General features: G+C 39.3%; 1 protein-coding gene across 2 annotated transcripts in view; it reads left to right on the forward strand.

The window, feature by feature from the left end:
• Positions 1–21,728, forward strand: part of KCNJ6 (potassium inwardly rectifying channel subfamily J member 6) — a 159,296-nt gene that overhangs the window by 58,837 nt on the left and 78,731 nt on the right. The window contains exon 2 of one of the 2 annotated variants that reach the window (XM_020789349.3): positions 3,728–3,780. The exons of the other annotated variant lie outside the window; for it this stretch is intronic. Within the exon in view, the coding sequence (XP_020645008.1) occupies positions 3,756–3,780 (25 nt within the window). The 5' untranslated portion in view covers positions 3,728–3,755. The remainder of the gene's footprint in view (positions 1–3,727; positions 3,781–21,728) is intronic. 2 annotated transcript variants of the gene reach the window in all.

The raw sequence follows: 21,728 nt of genomic DNA on the forward strand, positions 1-21,728 counted from the left end.
AAAAGATGTTAGTCAGAATACAAGGTGAAGAACTGTAGCATAATGGTAGTCATTGCAGTGAGCAGAGAGGCAACAATTGGTTACTGTTGGACTGATTGACAGTTACCCCAGCCAAGAACAGTCCCTCGTAAAGGCAACATATAAAGTTGAAAAAAAGAATTCCAACACATTCACCATATTTGGATCTATTCTTGTGACTGATGGAAATAAAAGAACCCGTGGAAACAGGAAAGGTCAGAGTCAATATTGGAATAACTGACTCCAAGCCAGCCAGTTTGGGTTCAATCCATTTTTTGCACACCATCTGACAATGGGTGTGTAGAAAAAACACTTACATACATTCCAGTTACCCTTGCAAGAAGCTGATAGGATAGAGAGAGAAATTCCTCACACTACTGTAAGTCTGCTTTTGTACAAATGATTTTCCATCCCTCAAACCAGAGGTTCACTTCTGTCTAGTAAATGATATCCTTAGCAGGTTTTTACAAAAGGCACTGATGCAAGTGGTGAAAGATAACTGTAATTTTTCTCACCTAAGTATCTTGCAATGAACATCCTTTGTTTTATGACTGATTGGTCACTGAGCAGTAAACATGAATTTAATTTGTAAGTCTGAATGCTTAGGCACTTATTTCGCAGGAAATTCCATTGTGGAAAGAAAATGGGTTAATTACAGATTACTCATTTCAGGCTTTGACAAGGATCACATCTAATAAATATCCATGAAATTCCATACGAATAAAAACACTATTCCAGAAGCAAAAGGTATATTTCATGCATTTTCAGATGGTTTCTGTCTGTATTGCAACAGACATCATTGTAGAAGTACTTGTTCCCTTGTGCTAGAGAAGAAAGGACTCCTTTAAAATGTTATTGCAATCTGAAGTGTTTGTAAATCTTTAAAAATGCATACTTTTGTAAAAAATAAATAAAAATACATAGTTAAATAGATACTGAAGCATGACCTATTTAATTACAGATTGAACCAGAAACAGGATATGACATAGGAATGAACACATGTCAAACTGACACAGACAGGAAATAGACTATAGAAAAGAGAATGTATGTTCATCCTTGGGCTAGAGAATGTTAACGACATTTTAGATCTGGATTTCCTAGATTGGGGGGGGGACTGGATTTGGCAGAATAACAACCTCTTCAATTCTGTAACTAAATAATGACCACAGGAAACTGATGGGGCCAAATTATCTTGTGATGACTTTATCATTTCAAACTACAATACGGGTTAAAAGTAAAAGTAATCATGAAAAAAGTAAAGATTCATCTATGTATTTATTTTAAACAAGAGACAGGCTTGTCATAAAGTGTATTCAAGCAGGTAATTTAAAAGTAATTAAAGGTAATTTAGAGGCAAAGAGGCAGTCCCAAAACCAGCAAAATCAGGGAGCTGGACAGGGGACAGATTGTATTTGTCTTCAGTGTGGAAGGGATTGTCACTCCCGAATTGGCCTTCTCAGCCACACTAGACGCTGTTCCAAGACCTCTATTCAGAGCACGTTACCATAGTCTCTCAAGACTGAAGGATGCCTACATGCAAAGGTAATTGCAACTCCTTGCCTACTGCACCTGTCAGATGCAGATGTTCGCAACATGTTTGTTATATTCACAAGTTTGTGAATATAACACATATATATTCACAATATATTCAAGTTTGTGAATATAACATGTGTACATAATGGCTGGAATCCTGTGGCTTAGTATAAGAAAATTTGTAACTTTCAGTCCATTCAAACCAGAAAATTAAAAGGCCCCACTGCAATTTTCTGGGACATGTGTTTAGCCAGCATGTGCCCTCCTGTCCCCTGAGAATCTCTGGACAGATTATATCTGCTGGCTAGAAACAGACTGAAAGTTATGGATTTTCTTACATTTAGCAACAGGGTTTCAACAGTGAGTTTTACATTTAAATGACTCTTCTGGTCCACTCACCTTCAAATTCGCATGGATACCACTGGACATAATAGTACTGTCTTGTGAAAGCCAAAAATGTAGAGGGCTGTTCTTGTGAAATACACTGCTCTCTGTCTCAGGGGAAGAATCTCCATTTCAGCAACCTTTGGGGGTCATGGGACCAGAAAGGGGATGTTGATCCCCTTTAAAGTGAGAACTGCTCTTCTGAAGGTATAAAACTACCACAGCACACCATACGGAGCATGATCCCACCATTTCTTGGTAAGTACTTCATGACGAGAGAGAGAAAACCCCTACTCTCTTCTAGTGTGAGAGGTATTCTCCTCCCACCACTGGAGTGCTGCATCACTGGATAAAACATTGGGCACCAAATGCCACCTTTTACATACAAAAAAAAAAGGTAAAGGTTCCCCTTGACAATTTTGTCCAGTCGTGTCTGACTCTAGGCGGCGGTGCTCATCTCCATTTCCAACCCATAGAGCTAGCGTTTGTCCGCAGACAATCTTCCATGGTCACGTGGCCAGCGTGACTAGACACGGAATGCCGTTTACCTTCCCACTGAGGAGGTACCTATTTATCTACTCATATTTTTGCATTTTTATATGTTTTTGAACTGCTAGGTTAGCGGGAGCTGGGACAAGCGATGGAGGCTCACTCCGTCGTGTGGATTCGATCTTACGACTGCAGGTCTTCTGACCTTGCAGCACAGAGGCTTCAGCAGTTTAACCCGCAGCGCCACCATGTTCCTTTTACAGACAAAGGGAAAAGACATTGTGTCTCCTTCCATCCTCTCTTAATAACCTGCCATTGAATAATTTCTCCCTCAGTGTAGGAAATACAGACACTAGTTATGGACTAATATGTTGAGTATGGCAGTGATGGTGGGGAGCCTATATCCTTGCAGGCTGAGCACATTCCATGTCAGAAACACAAGGAGCAAATAACATCCAGAGCTCATGCACCCAACAGGGATCCATATGAGAACAATGAAACATGGGGGGCGGGGGGGTCAGATTCTGTGTGTACATCGCTGTTGTTTCTCCCCAGCTGAACTATATTTCAAAGCAGAAAGCAAAGAAACAAGCAAACAAAAGAAATTGAGAAAAAGAGAAGAAAGGTTAACTGTGTATGTGCACTATTGTGTGCCCTAGGTTTGTTTGTTTTTCAAAGGTGTTTCTTGATTGGTTCCCTTCAGTACTTTAGTTATATTTTCAGATAATAAGCCACCCACTCAAGCAGCCATATTAATTGAATTGCCCTTGTAAACAAAGCACTGTCGTGGGGAGTATGTTTCAAAAGGAAAAAGCCTTCCTCCCCCACCTCTATGTTTAACAGCACAGTACAATTACTGCTGCTATACTAATATCCAATCTACTTTAACGATAATAAACAGCCAGAAATAAAAAAAAATAGGATCATAGAAGGAGGGTTGTTTCACAGAGAAGAACATTCTAGGTACTTCTGGAGCTTCTAGGCTATAGGTGTAACAAATAAATGCAAAAAGGTAGAAGGCAAACGAAGAGACATGTTCTTATAGGGCCACTCCTTGTGTCAAATGTGGCTTAAGGAATGGGCCAAAGTTAAGGATCAGAGCCCACGTTTTGCATCATACCATGCAAAAGGTTCCAGGTTCAACATCTTACATGTGCAGGGCAGAGCAGGGGTTGTGTCTGGAGAGTTGCTGCCAGCCAATGTCAGTGATGTTGAGCAAGATGAACCAATAGACAGACTCAGTATAGGCAGTCATTTGGGGTACATATATTTGGGGGTTTTATTACTTTGTTTCTTCCTCTAGGAGAAGCTCAAGAGAGAAAGAGGGAGAGATGGCCAAATTGACAGAATCAATGAGTGAGTACTAACAGGAAAAGCAATTTCTCATTTTTTCCTACAGTCTTTTTTAGAAAAGAGTACTAGCTATGGATATTTGCCACCCAAATCCTGTATCACTCTCACTTCCATTAGAATAATGCCAACTCTCACATATACACACGCAAAAAAGGCTGACAGCATGGTCATATATTCATACACACAGTACCTCGTTACTTTTAAAAAATGTTGAAAGGTACAAAATTCTCCTAATAGAATACTGATGCTGACAGGAGTCAATGTGCCTGACCTAGCCACTCAGCACTCTGAAGCATTGTGACTACAAGTATAGTCACCAAAACTGTGGTTGGCTAAGGGGGGGGGGGGATTAGGGTGGACTCTTGTAATAACCCATAGGCAAGGCATGCGAAACTAGGAAGAATTCTTCCCACACTATGTACCAGAACTTATGCAACAAGAAGGCTCACCAGTTGAGATGCTGGTGCTCCCCCTGCCTTACATGGGATGGCATAGCATGATGGGCCAATGCCAGAAAGCTAAAGGTAAATGGAAGGGACTGAAGAATGAGGCAAGGGGTGCACATACTTAAGCCTATAATGCCATTTAGAACAACATATATATAAGCCCCTTCACACTGAGAAAGTGAGCATTGACATCTATTGGGGTAGAGATATGTACCTCAATCTTAAAGCTACATGTCCAAATAAAACTTTCTTCTCCTCCATCACTTTATCCTGATATTTGTCTCTCAATCTGAAGACCAGGCAAAGCATAACAATTTTCTGAGACTTCAGCCAGCATCCTTACATGTAGCAACTCTGAACAGGGCCCGTTTAGTGAATAGGGGGCCAACCATCATTGGAGCCTCAAACTTGACCCTATTTTTGTTAAAAAGAATAGCTTTTGCCCTCGATTCTTTCATACTGAATACAGTAATTCTGAAACTTCCAGAGAGCTGTACAGTGATGGTTCGTAGACCACCGGCCAGGCTGTGCTTTAAAGATAACAACAAATAAGAAAGTAGAGAAGCAAATCCCTAGAGTAGATTTAGGTAGTGTGTGTGTTTCTTTGCAAGACAAGAACAGTCCTAAAACTGCTTAAGCCAGTGAAGCTGCACATTGCTTAATGCAGCTCCACTGATGCAAGCAAACTCAAAACCACTATCTAAAAAGTGGCATTTAGGTGATAATTCTATTGAAATGTTGGCTTCTGCTCTTGCTTTTGCTTTCAGCATGTTATGTTTAAGCTTTTCACCTCTCTTTATAACAGCACTACAGTATGATGGTATGGTTTACACATATTTTCCCAATGTACAAAAAGCTACCAATTTGAAGATTTGTAGAAGAGCTGCAAACAAATCATTCTCATCACAGGTGCTCATCTCAATGCCCCTTCAAAGTAAAAGCTAAGTGTTGCTCATATCCATTTGTTCATCAGGATGTAAATCCTTGCAATCCATATTAGCAAGAATGTTGGGGAATTTCCTCTCACTTCCAAAAAAGAATGCTATTTTATGTAAAAATGTTAGATTTTAGCCAAAATTCTGCAATTTGAACTATTCAGGCCATGGAAGAATTCATCATTACTCAAAATTGATGGACGGACGGACGGATAGACGGATGGGTGGGTGGGTGGATGGATACGTCAACTTTCTCCCCATAGGGGATTCTGATAATTGCTTTGGCATTTAAGAGTTTGAAGCACTAGATGGTTTGCTTTCCTCTTTCTTAACAATCATCCAGTTATTCCATGCTTGCTGCATGCATGTTTTGGTTCTCAAAGGGAAATGACACTGGAAACAAATTACACAAATTATAGAGACCATGAGGTAGAAAAAAGAGCTCTTTGTCTTGATCTTGAACTTAAATCAAGAAATCTCAAAGGACTTTAAAATCCTTCATCATGCTGACTAGTCATGACAAGCCAGCCTAAAATTTAAGAGCAAGGATCTTAGTGTTCTTTATATCCCAGCTTCCCAGCAGAAGGGGAAATTAAGATGGCTAGCAATAACAAAATGTACATTACAAACAAAATGTTAATTACAACAAATAAATTAAAATTGCAACAACTGAAGACATAGGATTGAATCCAATATTGTACTGGCAGGTCTCCTACTTCCAGTCAAAGTTTGCTGGTCTTTTTAGACTCATATGCTACTATTCTAGGTTTCTTTGTTTATTTTCAAATATTGTTGTCATTTTATTGGCAATGTGGTGTTAGCCAACCATGCCTCTCTTTGCCATTTTCATGATATCATGCCATATTGTCAAATTTATTTGAATTCAGAGTGAGGCTAATGTTGCCCACCCTTACTCTGAATGAGATTACATCATGTGGCCACAATCAGATAAATAGGTGATAAAACTACAAAGTCAGTGAGCACTGTTACAGAAGTACATTGAATGTGAAGGATGTGGATGTGAAGGAGAGGGATGTGTTTCATGTGTAATGTGCTATGTTTTCATGTTATGGATGCTATGTTCTTGTGTTTTTTTATTATGTGTACTGGAGATGGCATTTAATTTCATTGTATGGAAGTACAATGACAATAAAGTAAAGTCTATTCTATTCTTAACACACACAAATAATCAGTGAGCCCTCCCCCCAGAATATATTCTTGTTCCAGCTTTTTTTCCTTTTTCTTTGTCTATTGCCTTGGCATCAGGGAAGACAAAACAGAGCTAGATTCCTGCATCTACTATTTCCATCCTAAGACCACACCTGTCTGCATCAGTGCTTATCTGATCTGATGAGAAAGGAGGAAGAACAGAAAGATTATAGTCCTTGTCCTACCTTTACACTTTCATCATTTATGCTCCTAACAATGTGCACCAGCTTATCTTATAACAACAAACTGTCAGACAAAGCCACGCTCAGGACACATTTGTAAACTATATTTTTCCTCAAAGAGATGCGTTTTTCTTTCTGTGGTTCATGAATATAGAAAGAGGAGTTGAAATACACAGACTCTGTTTTCCAAAGTGCGTAATCTGGATGTGCAGGTCGCTTTTGTCTTTGCTGATCAAAACTCGTTGTATGGAATTCATTTTCACATGAATTACACTTGCCCTCCTCAGTTCAGGGTTTCAAACAGACATTTAAAAAACAGCATCTTTAATTCTGTTCTCGTCAAACAATGTGACAGCTTTCAAATACTTCAGACTGCTGCTCATTTGGTTCGACTGCTGTGTCAGTGTTTACCATTTCCTGCTATATATGCCCCTAGTGGCCTAAAAACATGTAACTAATTAATTAAGGGGCAGACAGGATTTTTGTTTGTGAATCAAACAATTTTCTTAAAAGCCAACCACACCATTGGCAACTCAAAGCAATATATAGAATTATTTTTAGAACAAATGGAACATTCTGAACACATTTTTATGGAACCTTTATGTAAAGTCTTGTTCCATGGGCAAACTGTGTTGTGGACATGACCCGGGATTCTCAAAGGAAACACAAGAAGACATAACTCTGGCAGGATCAAGCAAATAAGGTTATGGGTATAATTTCAGAAGCAGATTGTGTGTCTGTTGTCCCCAGACATAGCTAGCAACAAACACAGAGGGTCATCATCAGAAAGATGTCAAAGATGTGACAAATTGGTCACAGCAATGATGCATGGAATACCTGGGAGCAGCACTGGAGAAAATCTTACTCATGTAGGTGAAAGTCACAAGACTTCAAGGCATTTGTGGAATGCAGTGGTGGTTCTAAGATTAAAAAGGAAGAGAGAAACACCCACCCACATCACCATTTATGGTGAGGGCAAACCAATCTAAAGCTATAAAATGGACCATGAATCTAAGGACAAAATTGGATTTTAGAGCTTGCCTGTAACTAATGATAGCATTTGAGTATCTCAACATCATTCTCTCACCTCCAAGACTATGTCAGTTAGCTGACTTTGTTTGGTGGTGGGTCTTCAGGACATAAGCCTGGGATCCCTTTGAGTCTGATTTTCTGCAAACATGTAAAAGATTGCCTCAGTCACCTCTTTGTACCATTAACATGCTTTCTGCTCTAATTAACGGGCTATCATTAACATCTGATTCTGGCTTATTACCAACTGACACTCAAGGAGGGCCAATGGGTAGGGAAGAGCAACCAGAGTCTGAAGAACTAGTGTATACTCTAGTAGAATTGATTCATTTATTTGCAGTCTTATAGCTGTGAATGAAAAAGTCTGTGTATAATAAAGATAAAGGAAACAAGCTCACCTGAGTTTTGCTGACATTTACCCTCTTTGAGCAAGCAGATCTAAAACAACAGTAATAGTCTCACAAATCAAAATCCACCTAATCCCAAATAAGTGTTTATCTTTACATAAAATCCACTAGTTTCCAAAATAGTTTTTATCTACTTTGGACTTAACATTTCAAAAATATGAGTTCACAGGGTCCAATAAATACTCATCTGAGACAATAAAATAGGGCAAGTTTAGAAAATAATCCGAATTAGGATATTGATTTAAATAGATCAATTGCTTGCAGAATGAAACACTAAGAGTAGTAAAATGGTTGAATAATTATTTGATATTTTGACCAGGTTTTAAAAAGTGTGGCTTGCACAGTCTTTATTGCAGTGTCCAAAACAGTGAATTTTGGTCCCAGAAGATAAATATGGCATGACAAATTATATAGATTTTTGGACCATTTCTCAGGGAAGAATTATTTTGAAATGAATGTGCTACAGATGCAAGTAATAGTTGTTCACTGTGCATTAGTCCACAAGTACAATCATCTTGCAGATTTTTACTTGGAGATAAAATGAGCTGAGAGACTCTTGAATCAATGGCAGCAAAATCTTTCTCATAAAAATCAATGACTGAAAAGCAATTCTCCCAATGAATGGGGGAAAGGGTTTGTCTGTTCTGCATGATTTAGTACTTCTTGGCAAGAAAAAATGGACATCACTTACAGTCACCCCTGTAATATCTTACAGATGCTATAAAAATGTCAAACCATGCTTACTTCAATAATCTGAGTTAGAATTATGTGCCCTTCCATTACAAACGCCTGCCTGGATAGCTAAGCTGCTTCTCTTCTGTCAGTTCAAGCAAGCAAAACTGAGTGAAGTGTGAAAACTCTGCTCAGTCAAGGCTAGTGCCTTGGAAGACTATTATACATCTATAGATGTGTATATTTTAATACTTTTTGCATGATATAAATAATATTTTCATGACCAAGAGGAATGTCAATGACACATGTTCTTCTTGGGGACTCAGATAGAGCAGAAAGATTTTTTAATACCAGTGCAAAGCCATGGGGGCATCAAGACTTAGACTAGGGTTAGACAGAGATTCAGGCTTCATCTTATTCCTCCACCATTTACTCTAGGGTGAAACCATTCCTCAAGAACTCTTCTGGTGGCAACTGGGAGAGGGAGGCATCCCCATTTGTAGCTGATAGTGGCAGCTCCTCACTCTGTTTATGCTTCTCTCCCGTCTCCTAAATGTCAAGATAAGTTTTCAGAAAAGGTGGGATATAAATGAAGGGGGTGTGGAAACAGATTTGAAAAACAGCATGTAAAAAAATTAATTCTGAACCATCAGGTATCTTTTGATCAATGTGAGAAGGAATTCACCCCAAATCTGGACGTAGGGCACCCTCCTCTTTCAGTCAGAAGCCACCTTTGCTAGGAGATGTATCACTGGAAATTTCATACACTTGCAACTCTGAGTGTTTTGCCTTCATATTTTAGTTCTGCAAGTCGAAATACATTTCTCTGAATGTCACTGACATGTTACTTTCATAATGCGGGGTCAAATTTATGCTGAAAACTAGCCCCAAACTGCGCATTACTTTCAGCTAATTTCATGCATGCCTTTATAGTGAACTGTGGGAGCACTCTCTTTTTTACTTAACTCTATGGCATGGCATTAGGCATCCTTCAGTCTCGAAAGACTATGGTATCGTGCTCTGTATGGAGGACTTGGAGCAGCGTCTAGTGTGGCTGAGGAGGCCAATTCGAGAGTGACAGTCTTTTCCACACTGAAGACAAATCCAGTTTGTCCCCTGTCCAGCTCCCTGGTTTTGCTGCTTTTGTGACTTCCTCTTTGCCTCAGCCTGCTGGGCAAGGGTCTCTTCAAATTGGGAGAGGCCGTGATGCAATGCCTGCCTCCAGGCTGAACGCTCAGATGTCAGGGTTTCCCATCTGTTGAGGTCCATTCCTAAGGCCTTCAGATCTCGCTTGCAGATATCCTTGTATCGCAGCTGTGGTCTCCCTCTGGGGCGGTTTCCCTGCACTAATTCTCCATACAGGAGATCCTTTGGAATCCGAGCATCAGCCATTCTCACGACGTGCCCAAGCCAACGTAGACGTCGCTGTTTCAGTAATGTGTTCATGCTGAAAATTCCAGCTCGTTCTAGGACTACTCTGTTTGGAACTTTGTCCTGCCAGGTGATACCAAAAATCCGTCGGAGACAACGCATATGGAAGGTGTTTAGCTTCCTCTCCTGCCATGCAAAAACAGGACAAAACACCCACTCTGCTTTGCCAGCAGCTACAGGGATTCTTGTCTTAACCTAGGCTGTTCTATGTAAAGGCAAGTGTAGAGAAGTGTCTCCACAAAAGGTGGAGACACAAAAGTGAGAGCAGTATGCCCTCTACCAACAGACACAATTCATGCCTGTTGACTGTCTCAGAAACTGCTTGGCTCCTTCTGATGATGTCACTATTGGATGCAAATTCATTTGGGCCACAGCAACGGTAACATAGGTGTTCTGTGCTGTCACAAAAGTTCACTTAGCTTTGGCCAATGCTCACAGTTTCTCAGAAATATTTTGTGGAGAGTAGGATGAGATGGCATAAATCACATGTAAATTCACCAGAAACTTTCAAAGTGTTGCTACATGTTCTTGTTCCTCTGATGTGGTGCTCAGCAATCTTACATCGCTCGCTATAAATGGTAAGCAACTGGATTACGTATTTATTTCAGTCCTCTTTTGTTATATTTGCTTTAACATGCAACTTAAAAGTTGGCACACAACCAACAATTTTTAAAAAGTTAAACTTATCGCAAAACAACAAAACCATAGTCAGTATGAAAACCAAAGTAACAGCAATGGGTGATCACAGCAGCATTAAAGGTGGAATTTTGATTCTGCATCGGAAGCGCGGGGAAATAAATCCACCAGTGTCTAAAACCTAATGGGAAAAGCAGGAGCTAAATATATTTGGGAAGGCCATTCACTGAGAAGGTCCTCTTAGTGGTTATTATCTAACTTCTAGAAATGGGAGTAGATCTGCTGATGAATATCTTAAAGAACTAACAATTTTATATACAAACAAACAAGTCTTCATATGTTTACATGCCATAGAAACTGAGACCGCTTCTTTGGGGATGCAGGAAATTGTGAGGGATATGTTAGAATTAAAGTATCAAGAGTATGTGTACAGTAACTTCTGGGAAGTGGTAGGATGTGCAATGAAATCTAAGAGTGTTGTTGGGCTCTAAGACTCTGGCAATCCAGTTCCCTTACTTCAATATTCTGGATTAAATCCAACAATACTTTTACTTTTAAATGCTGTTGAAATGAATGATTGGTTGCAACTATTTTATTTATTTATTTGGTTTTTATACCACCCACCTGAATAAATCTACTCTGGGTGGTTTACAGTCCAAAAAGCAATAGAATTTAAAACATCAATTAAATAAACTAAAGCGAGGCGGAGCTTTGTCACAGTGAAGCCAGCAGCTGCTGGGAACAGCTCCCAGGAAAAGCTGCAACCACCCGGTCTGGGGTCCCTCTAGAAGTGGGGGGAACAAAGGGGAGACCAGGAGAGGTCTCTCTGAAGAAATTGGTGGGCTCCAGAAGATAGAAGATTAGCAGCAACCTGATTTTTCTCCCCTCTGAAAATTCACCCGAGCACAGTTCGGAGACGGGAAGCCATTTTTTGGCAGAATAGCTGTGAGTAACTCCACCCCCATTCCCTGAGGCGAGGAGAATAAAAATACGGCTGAAAATATACAATAACAATGTAAGCCTTTGATTTATGAATAACCTCATTAAGATGCAAAATAAACTAGAGTGAAAATATTTGACCAAAAGAAGAGAAAGGAGCAGCAAGTCGTGCTTGTCAGCCTGCTTTTTCAAAGCGAATCTGACTCTTAAAAGTAAGCTCATAAACAGAAGGCTGGCTCAAGGTCACACAGAGGCAATGAGACCGAAAAATCTTGTGTTTCTGGAAAAATCCCAGAGAAAATATTTGAACAGGCTTTAAGGGACTGAAATCCGTCTAGATTGAAGAGCTGGGGAAACCAGGACTGCAGTCTGACAAATGGGGCTTTGCTAACAGAAGCTTGCTCGGTTTTAGAAGGAGGAAAAATATTCCGGAGTTAAGAAAACGGACAGTGAATTATCAGCGAGACGAACGTAACCGAATAGACTGAGGAGCTAGGAAAATCAGGACTGGAGTTTTGACGGATTACAACGATATCTAGTCGAGAGACTGGCTCCCTATGTTTTCTATTTAGTCTGGACTTTTCTTGGTTGGACTGTGTGGATCCTGATAATACTGCCACGGTTGTAATTCAAATTGTTGGGCTAAAAGTCGAGCTATATATTTTAATATCTGGGCAAAGAGGGGAGGACATACTTAGGGGAGGTATATGATGATGGGTTTGGTATGTTGATAAAATAATGGAAATTAAAAATATTATACAAACCATACGTTTTGGAAAAATGGAAATGGCCTCCGAAAATTTTAAATATCAACTGTTGGGAATTTTGCCAGATAAAGAATGGCAGGTTACCATGCAAATGACAATAATAACAGGATTTCAACAGGTAAATGAGCGTCTCAGTCAGGTGGAAGATCTGATGAAAGAGAAACCATCAGATGTTAAACAACAGTTAAAGGAAACTACTAACTCCAGAACTGTTTTCATTGAGTGCGATGCCAGGTAACATAGATGAGATTAAGAGTTACCCTGTGAGTTATTTAGCTACAATAGTCAGAAAAGATGATGTTAAAAATCAGATTACTGTCCTGGATTCAACCCTATATCCCCAAAACTGGAAGAAAACAGAGTCATGGAAACAAGAGAAGTGTACTGAGAAAATATGGGAAGTGATAGAAGTTGATACTTTTTCAGGCATGTTGAACATATGTCCAAGACAGAAGGAAATTGAAAGAGGGGATGTATTTTACAATTGGTCTTGGTTTCCTTATAGTGTTGGAGTAACTTAGATTTAAACTAAAACATAAATGTAAGCTAATAGATAGAGGGTAATCAAACAGTAAAAAAAAGAGTAGAATTTTTAAATTGAAAAATGAATAGATTGGATGCTTGTATACTTAATATGAATAGATTGGATGATTACATATTTTGTGTTCTCCTTAAAACCCTTTTCCCATCCCTTCCACTTCCTTTTACCTTTTGTTTTCCCTCATCGTCATTTAGTCGTTTAGTCGTGTCCAACTCTTCGTGACCCCATGGACCAGAGCACGCCAGGCCCTCCTATCCTCCACTGCCTCCCGGAGTTGTGTCAAATTCATGTTGGTTGCTTCGCAGACACTGTCCAGCCATCTCATCCTCGGTCGTCCCCTTCTCCTCTTGCCATCACACTTTCCCAACATCAGGGTCTTTTCCAGGGAGTCTTTTCTTCTCATTAGATGGCCAAAGTACTGGAGCCTCAGCTTCAGGATCTGTCCTTCCAGTGAGCACTCAGGGTTGATTTCCTTTAGAATTGATAGGTTTGTTCTCCTTGCAGTCCAGGGGATTCTCAAGAGTCTCCTCCAGCACCACAATTCAAAGGCATCAATTCTTCGGCGGTCTGCTTTCTTTATGGTCCAGCTCTCACTTCCATACATCACAACAGGAAAAACCATAGCTTTGACTATTCAGACTTTTGTTGACAAGGTGATGTCTCTGTTTTCCCTACCCTATTCCTAATAGTTTAAAAATAAAATATTTTTTAAAAAACTAAAAGCAATCATAATCCAAGATGGAAAAACCAGGGTAAGAAATTAAGTAATGTCAGGAGGGAAGGCCTGCTGGAACAGCCAGGTCTTCAGTTTATTCTTAAAAATTCACAGCGAGGGAGCTTGTTCCACTGATTTAATTACTGTTGCATGAGATTGCAGCAATAATCTTGTGCTGGCAGAGCAAATCTACATTCTATAAGGTAATTTTTTTAAAAAAATTCATTTTGAAGCTGGTTTTCAGATCAGCATCAAATCTGGTAAACTTGTAGCAAACAATCTGCTCTTGTTCTATGTGGGATGTTTGGGCAAAAATTGAATTAGGACTTTTAGAAAGTAAAACTGTTTTAAACACACAAACCCAACACACATACCCATTCAGAAATAAACAATCTAAACATCCCCAGATTTAAATTAGCTCATATAAATTAAAAAGACCAAACTTGCTTATCTTGAAAGAGAATGGTTGATCCCACCTACTTTTTCTAAATTGGAAAGTATCAAAGCTGTAGGGGTGAAATATTGATCTTTTAAAATGGCCTTTTAAATGCAAGATATAGTGGTTTCTTATCACTTGGAGCATGTGTAGAGCAGGCTTATCTGCAAGAACTTTGCAAAGTAGGTACATTGTTGCAGCTTTGTGAGTGGGGAAGAGAGATGTTTGGAGGGCAATGAAAGGTCACAAATATAGAGTCAAACAGTCAGGTTGGTCTTCAGGATACCCTCATGCTCACTACCATTCACACTTGTTGGGAAAAAAGCCCTGACAATTGCTTTGTGTTTGTGTGAGAAGTGGTTAACTAATGGAAAAAGGAGTCTGCTTCTTGGGTTTCCTTGCTTGGTGTCTCTTTGTAAATGGTAGTGAACAAAATAGGGTATCCTATAGACCATCTGTACTGCTGCCATTGGTGTTGTCAATGTTCAGGCTGCCCTTTGCTATGTAAAGCTTAGCATCCTTTTTCCTGCTGATAAATGGGCACAATATTGTGCAGCAATATCACACTATTTTCAGCCTTTTTGAATCATGGATACAGAACCCCAATATTCCACATTCATGAACCAAATATTTTTTTGGAAGAATTGAATTACCTCTAATCCAAATAGATTTAAAATTTGCTCTATACTGAATGATCTCTTCTACATGCCTATTCTCAAATTCCTTGAAAACCTATTAAGAAACTGATTCTTCAGTTGCAATATCAACCGAAATAGGGCACACAATACACATTCTTCTCATATCCTGTGACCAACCACTTACAGTATATTGTCTTCAAAATTATTAGATTGGGACTTGGGAAAGAGCAGTCAAGCCTTAAATAAACTTGAACAGATATTGTCTAACAGAACAATGAATCAGGATATTAGGGATGGGATATTTATATTCATCTCCCGGGACAGACAAATACCAATACTGTCACCACAGGCCAATTGAACACTCTCCCTAGAATTGGTCTAGTCACTTACCGTTCATGGTGTGGCACATGTGGCTGCCATTGTTCGTGCTGCGCCAGTCGCAGAAGTAGCTCACCTGGTGCTTCCCCACCTCCCTGCACTGCTAACCAATCCAGAGAGAAGGCAAGATGACGAATCTCTCCACTCAGCTGCTGAGAGGTCAGCAGTGCAGGGAGGTGGGAAAGACCTGACCAGGCTACTTCTGTGATTGCCACAGCATGAACCATGACAGCTGTGCATTCTACATGCAGTAAGTGGGCAGCCCAGTTTTGGGGGGAGGGTCCAATCAGCCCAGACACCTGTGGTGGCAATATTCACATTCTTCTCCCCCCGGGAAAAGAATATGAATATCCCATCTCTACAGGATATCTCAAAGGTCCTGAGGCATATAGATGCTATAATTGTAGAATCTATTGATTCTCTTTTGTCAACCAGAAATGTTTAAATGCTGTTCTTTAACTCATGCACCACAACCGGACATTATTTTTTTTTCTCCAGAGCACCATTTTGTTGTAGAATTCATATAGAACAAGACCTGTGGAATATGTATTTTGCAGCATTGTCCCATAATCCTGGATAGTTGTCAACAATGTCTCCAAGTTTCAGCTTCTTACCATGTACAGTTTTTGTTTTTAAAAGCAGGCAAAGCTATGTCTGGGTCTTTGACAAAACTTGCTCAGATTTTAAATTTGGATGAGATATTTTAAAAGTTATTTTAAATGAATTGAAGTAATAGGAGCTCCTACTATACTTATCAGCTTAGGTTCAAGAGAGTCAACCCATCCCCTGATGATGTCAAGCCCTTTTGAGATTTAATTTCATTTAAAATGTGTTTCTTTAGAAGAATGAACCAAAGGAAAAATGATATGGAGCAGATAGACTTGAGTGTTTTGTCACACACCAAGATATTATAGGTGTTTATCTCACATTGTCAGCAGTAGGTCTCCTGAAAACAACTCTGATGTGTCAAAAGTCCCAGAAATGATCTCAGGTGTTTCAGAAACCACATGCCTTATTTCCAAAACAGTTATTTTTAACATGCTGCAGCCCGGCTCCAGAGTTTTTCACTGTGTTGTGCTAAATAATTATGCAATAATCTAAGTAACAGTTGGTTTCTAGTTCAGTGTATGCAGGCCCATGTTGGGAAAAGCAGAGCTTCCTATTGTGGTTCCTTGTTTTTCTATAAATTCAAGAGGTTCAAGCTGATTATTTGCTAAAGATGTCACACTATTCTGAAACTCAGCTGACAGCAATTCTCCCTTCTTGCAGCATCTGTTCCTTGTTTGTAACTGTTTGTCTATACAGAAGGCTGTGACTTACTCCATCTAGCTCTTTCTTCTCCATCTTTATTTCCCCCTTTAGTGCCCAGGCAATCATGTTTAGGACTCACTAGGAAGTTGAAAGGGAAACTTTATGGCAGCAGTTAGCAAGCATCTTGGCAAAAATAAATAAATTCTTTAGGCCTTTCCCCCATAATATATAATTAAATTACTACATGTTGCATTTTGCCACTGATTTTTTTTTGTCCATGACTCTGTAATGTGTTGGAACAAAAAAATGTCCCATGCTTGTTTTCAGTGGCCCATGATGCCAAGAAGCAATATAAGTTTACTCTGGTTGTCAGTAAATTATCCCAAGGCAGGTGAGCCTGGAATTTTCAGTGAGTTCAACAAATACAAGGCATGTATCTTAAATCTTCCCCCTTACTCTAACCAGAAGCCTAATACTATTACTAGTCCTTAAAATATTGGAATTTTCATGGGGTCAGAAATGCCTCACAATTAATGTAAGTTTCTTTATCCAGTTGGGTGAACATTAAAATTAATTTTCAGGCTTTTGAATTCTTTGGATAGTCTCATGTGCACAGAGATGTGTGATTTCCTGCAAATGCCAAACATGTGATCAAGTATCCAACCTCTTTTGGAGAACATTCTTTCAGATTCCATATCAGTAGAAAACATGAACTAAGGCGTTTTGGGGGACAGCTTGAATATGCCACTTCAGTCACAGTGCGAGAGGGTCTTACATTTAATCACTGCTTCTAAACACCTGCTTCTTTTGTATTGCCTTCTTACGAGTTCACAGGGAGCATATAACAACTACATGATGTCATAGTTGATTCAATATAATACAGGAAATTAAGTGTTGACATGTTATGGCAATTTTTGTTTATCACTGCTGTGTTGAATTAGTCATCTATATGAAGGTGACATTTTTGTTCCATATAATAGAATTATGTCATATATCAAACAGGACTTGGTAATTTTGCTATGCATCAAATGGACAGTACATACTATAATTAATTTTTCTTCAAATGAATAAGCTCTTACTTAATTCAGGAAGCTTAATAAGAAGACAGTGCTCTTTACGTTATTGTTGAATTAAGTCTTTGTTATTGAGACTATTGGAGGATTAATTTAAGTGATTGACTTAAGTAGCCTGAAAAGTATAATATTCATGTCTGTAATTTGCTATTAGACAATATTTATTTTTTTAGGATGAAGTGGAAGAAAACAACTGCCCTGTTCCTCTCAAATGAATATACTTTTTCCTTAGTGTTACTCTCAGATATTTTTCAGTGTTATCCTTTTGCTAAAATCATAGAAGAGTATTCGGCATCATATAAGACCCAAAGAAAGCCAATTTTCACATTTATCTGTGAGGGAGGAGTGGACAGCATTTTTTTTAAAAAAAATGTTCCTGAGAACAATATTATGTCCTGAATAGCACCTTTCCTACTGGACCATTCTTTGGGACATGGTAAAAGGACAGGGTGGATAGTTCAGTGAGCTGTTTAGCCAAAGGATCAGAATTCAAACCCCCAATGTGTCTCATAAGAGCCAGCCTGTGTAGTCTTGGGCAAGCTGCATCATCCCAACATGCTCCCAGAAGAAAGGAATGGCAAATCACTTCTGAATTCTCTACACCTAGAAAACCCTGGAAATCCTTGCGCTTACTGAACCAATATAACCAGAAACTATTGAGCTGGGATTTATTGATAAACATGGCTTTTGTCCTTCAGTAGCTGAGGATGCTTTGAACTAATGAGTGCAATGTACATCTTCAGGTACATTACATCAGTTTGCTATTTTGAGGGACGCTGTTCAAGGACCAGTCCAAGGTCACTCCATTTCATGGCTCTTTGACTTCAAGCTGGGCTTCAGCTGGAAAGCACTTCAGATAGATGCCAACTACAACCCACCACATCACCCTAAATAAACCTGACTGCATGGGGGTTTGGAAGCCAACCAACCCTGCTTAGCACTTGAATGGAGTACCAGTAAAGAATACCAGGGATCTCCATGGAGAGCCAAGAAAGCATCCTACTTAAGCTCCTCTAGATGTGCTGCCAGACAGAGTTGCCAGTACTGGGCTAAGTGGACTAAGGATCTGACTCAGCACGTTCCTATGTCCTTAGATAGCTGTCCTCTGGCCACCCTTCAGAGAAGCAGCTTCTCTAAAGGAACATGTATCCATGGTCGCCTGATGTTCTCTTCTCAGTGCAAGGGACCAAGTATGAAAGTCACTTGTATAACCCTGCCTCTGGCATAGATGGAAGGAGTAACTTATGGCAAGATGCCCTCAGCTACTGAACAACAGAAGCCATGTTTATCAATAGAACCAAGCAAAATAGTTGCTGAGAAGCAATTTCATTTTTCAAGACTTTTATATGAACTTTATATTAAGCATATTCAGATATGACAAAAAAAACTGGTTGTAATATGCATAATTATCTATCTCTATCTCTCCACCTTCTCTACTTGATTTTCCACAAATACATACAATTAAATTTTGAAACCCCCTTAAACTTTCCATAATTAGAACTGGTGTTGCAGATAATCAAAATCTTGAGTGACTGCTTCAAATTTGCTGTCTTCTGATTATTAAAACTAAGAGTGATTATATATTAATTTAAATAATGCCTCTGTCATCAGGTGATATATGCAGAATTTATTCAGTTCAGATATCAAACACAAAGGAAGTAGCTTTTAACATAACTGAGGTGATGAAAGCAAAGACTTGCTGTTAAATCCATTTTTTAATAAAAGGAAGAAGTTGACTTAAATTACTATAATATTTACTGGATTTTTGGAACATCTGCATGCTGCTGTAACAGGGCAAAGTTTAACACTATGGTGAAATCATCTCTTTTTTATAAGTCACATTTTGATAGATAAAAATCTTCATTTGTATGTAAAGATTACAATTTTAAATTAAGCCAGGATCCCGTGTTACTATAGAAACCCCCATTTGTGACATGTTTGCAGGCAAAAAGTCATATGATGCATTTTAATGAGGGATCGAGAGAATATTAGCTTCTCTGGAGATTTTTCTTAAAAATACAGTATTTCTTAATGGTCTGGGAGTGGCAAGCTAATTAAGAGTCCTGCAAAATGGACATTAAATCCGGAAATGACATATGTCATGTTAATTTTAAACAGTAGTCTCCACCGTACAGATTATGTATTAGGTACTGCAGGACACTGATAAATGGAGAAGCATGTTTCCATGGAGATTATATGCTGCTTTGCTGGTATTCCCTACAGAAAGTAAAGGGTTTCTTTGCCCTCTTCTCAGTTAGACACATTAGCTATATATAGCAAGAAATGTTAGAAAACTGAAAACAGCAGTCTGGTGGGGGAGGCTGAGTGAAAGACTAGCATTTATGAGTTGAAAAAAGCACCTCGGAAGAGAGTCGCTCACAAGGATGAAGAAGGGAAAGCAGTGTCTGTCATTTATTTATGAGTATTTCTCCTGTACTGGAATGAAGGGCAGCAGTGGAGAAAAGGCAGCTATGCCTAAGAGGGGGTTACACCTACTGTTGGTTTATTCTGGATGAACTGGCTTATAGCTGGAAGCAAAGCTAACAGCTAAGAAGCTTTCAAGTGGCTAAAAGAACAATAGAAACGCCTGTGAATCAAACTGTCCATGAAAAGCACTGCTGGAGTTCCCCCTACACACTGCAGCTTTTGCAATGAGCAAAAGGAGTTTGAGCCAGGCTATGGGGGCAGCTACTCTTAACTATGAGTAATTAATTCCCTTCGTTAATTTTATTTATCCTATACCCCAACTTTTTCTCTGAACTTTCGAAGTCATTGAGAGGTACTCAGGCACCTCAAGTCCTCATTCCAGGACACCTGCTAGCTTAGAAATGCAGGAGGAAAGTGGCCTAACATCAAGTCAGATTCTTGTTTCATCAGGATCAGTATTGTGAACAGTGGTGGACAGGGACTCTCTAATGCCTCAGTAATGAGTCTTTCCCAGTACTAACTGGACATGCCAGAGGATGAACCTGGAGCCTCCTGCATACAAAGCACAGGCTGTGCCATAGAGCTCATATCCTTTCCAAGAGATTTTTCAGACCTATTTTAAGGGCCAAAATCCAATTGTATATGTGTATTGGCAGAAAATTGCTGCTCAATAATGAGGTTCTGGTTGCATTCCTGTGCATGCCCTTAACTGCGTAATAGGAATGCAACCAGCACCCCTATAATGAACAGAAATTTGCTGCCAAGACTTCGCCAATTTCTGTATGTAACCATAAATAGACAATAGTCTTCTATCCCATCTCACTTTTCTTCGGAATAAAGTCACTAAATTCAGTGGGACCTATTTATGAGTAGACACGAATGGAATTGCTATGTGAGTTGTACAGCATGTTTACATTAGCTGGAACCTGAACTTCAATGGTTCTTTTTTCCCTGAGACTGAAAAGGTTATTTTTTCAAACAGTATCTCCCAGAATCCCCCGAGCCACCATACCCCTTGTGGTCCCTGTATTGGGTCCAGGGAGAGCACATAGCTCTTCCCACCTGCCAAAGTTGCCCATCTTTACATTTGGTTGTTTTCAAAAAGGTGGTCCAACGTGTGTGCCGAAAGTTCATAGTGAGGAGAAAAGCCTTGGTCTAGATAAAAATAGTCACACTTTGCATAAAGTGACATGTTGGCATCTTCTTAGCGCCAACTGTAAGTGTTTTTGAGGCAAAGAAGTACCAGTATTTTCCCCAGGTTGTTACAAAAATGGGAATTATCTGCTGCGTTGGTGGAATAAATATTTGATCAAGGTAGAAGGATAGGCATGTGCCCTACTTTAGAGGGAACAGTCTGCTATTTGAAAGGCAGTCAGGAGAACCCTCTCTATGAAGGCATTTGACAAACTGTTCTGTCCAAGATGAAGAACCATAAGAGTGTTGCATGCTTGCACATTATTGATTTTATTAGAATGCACTGTGGTATTGCACTGGGCAAATGTTGTTGTTGTTATCCAGAAACAACAGGCAAAGTCAACATTATAAAAACTGATATTATATAACAGACACAAGTTTTATCCAAAAACCTTTGTATCTGTTAAATATTGGTGCAGTATGTATGCTGTTCCTAATATTGCCATTTTCGTAGCGCTGATGGTGTGATTTCTGAGATCTGCAACTGCTTATAGTACTGTGTGAAATTTCTTGATATTGTTCCTAAAGCCTTAATGACTACTGGGACAACTGAAATGTGTTTCTTCCAGAGGAAAGATGTTTTGATTGCCAGGTCTCTATACTTTGCTAGTTTTTCCAAATCTTTATTTTCAACTCTGGCATTCC

Source organism: Pogona vitticeps, chromosome 3 (assembly GCF_051106095.1).
Source record: "Pogona vitticeps strain Pit_001003342236 chromosome 3, PviZW2.1, whole genome shotgun sequence".
Classification (NCBI taxonomy): domain Eukaryota; kingdom Metazoa; phylum Chordata; class Lepidosauria; order Squamata; family Agamidae; genus Pogona; species Pogona vitticeps.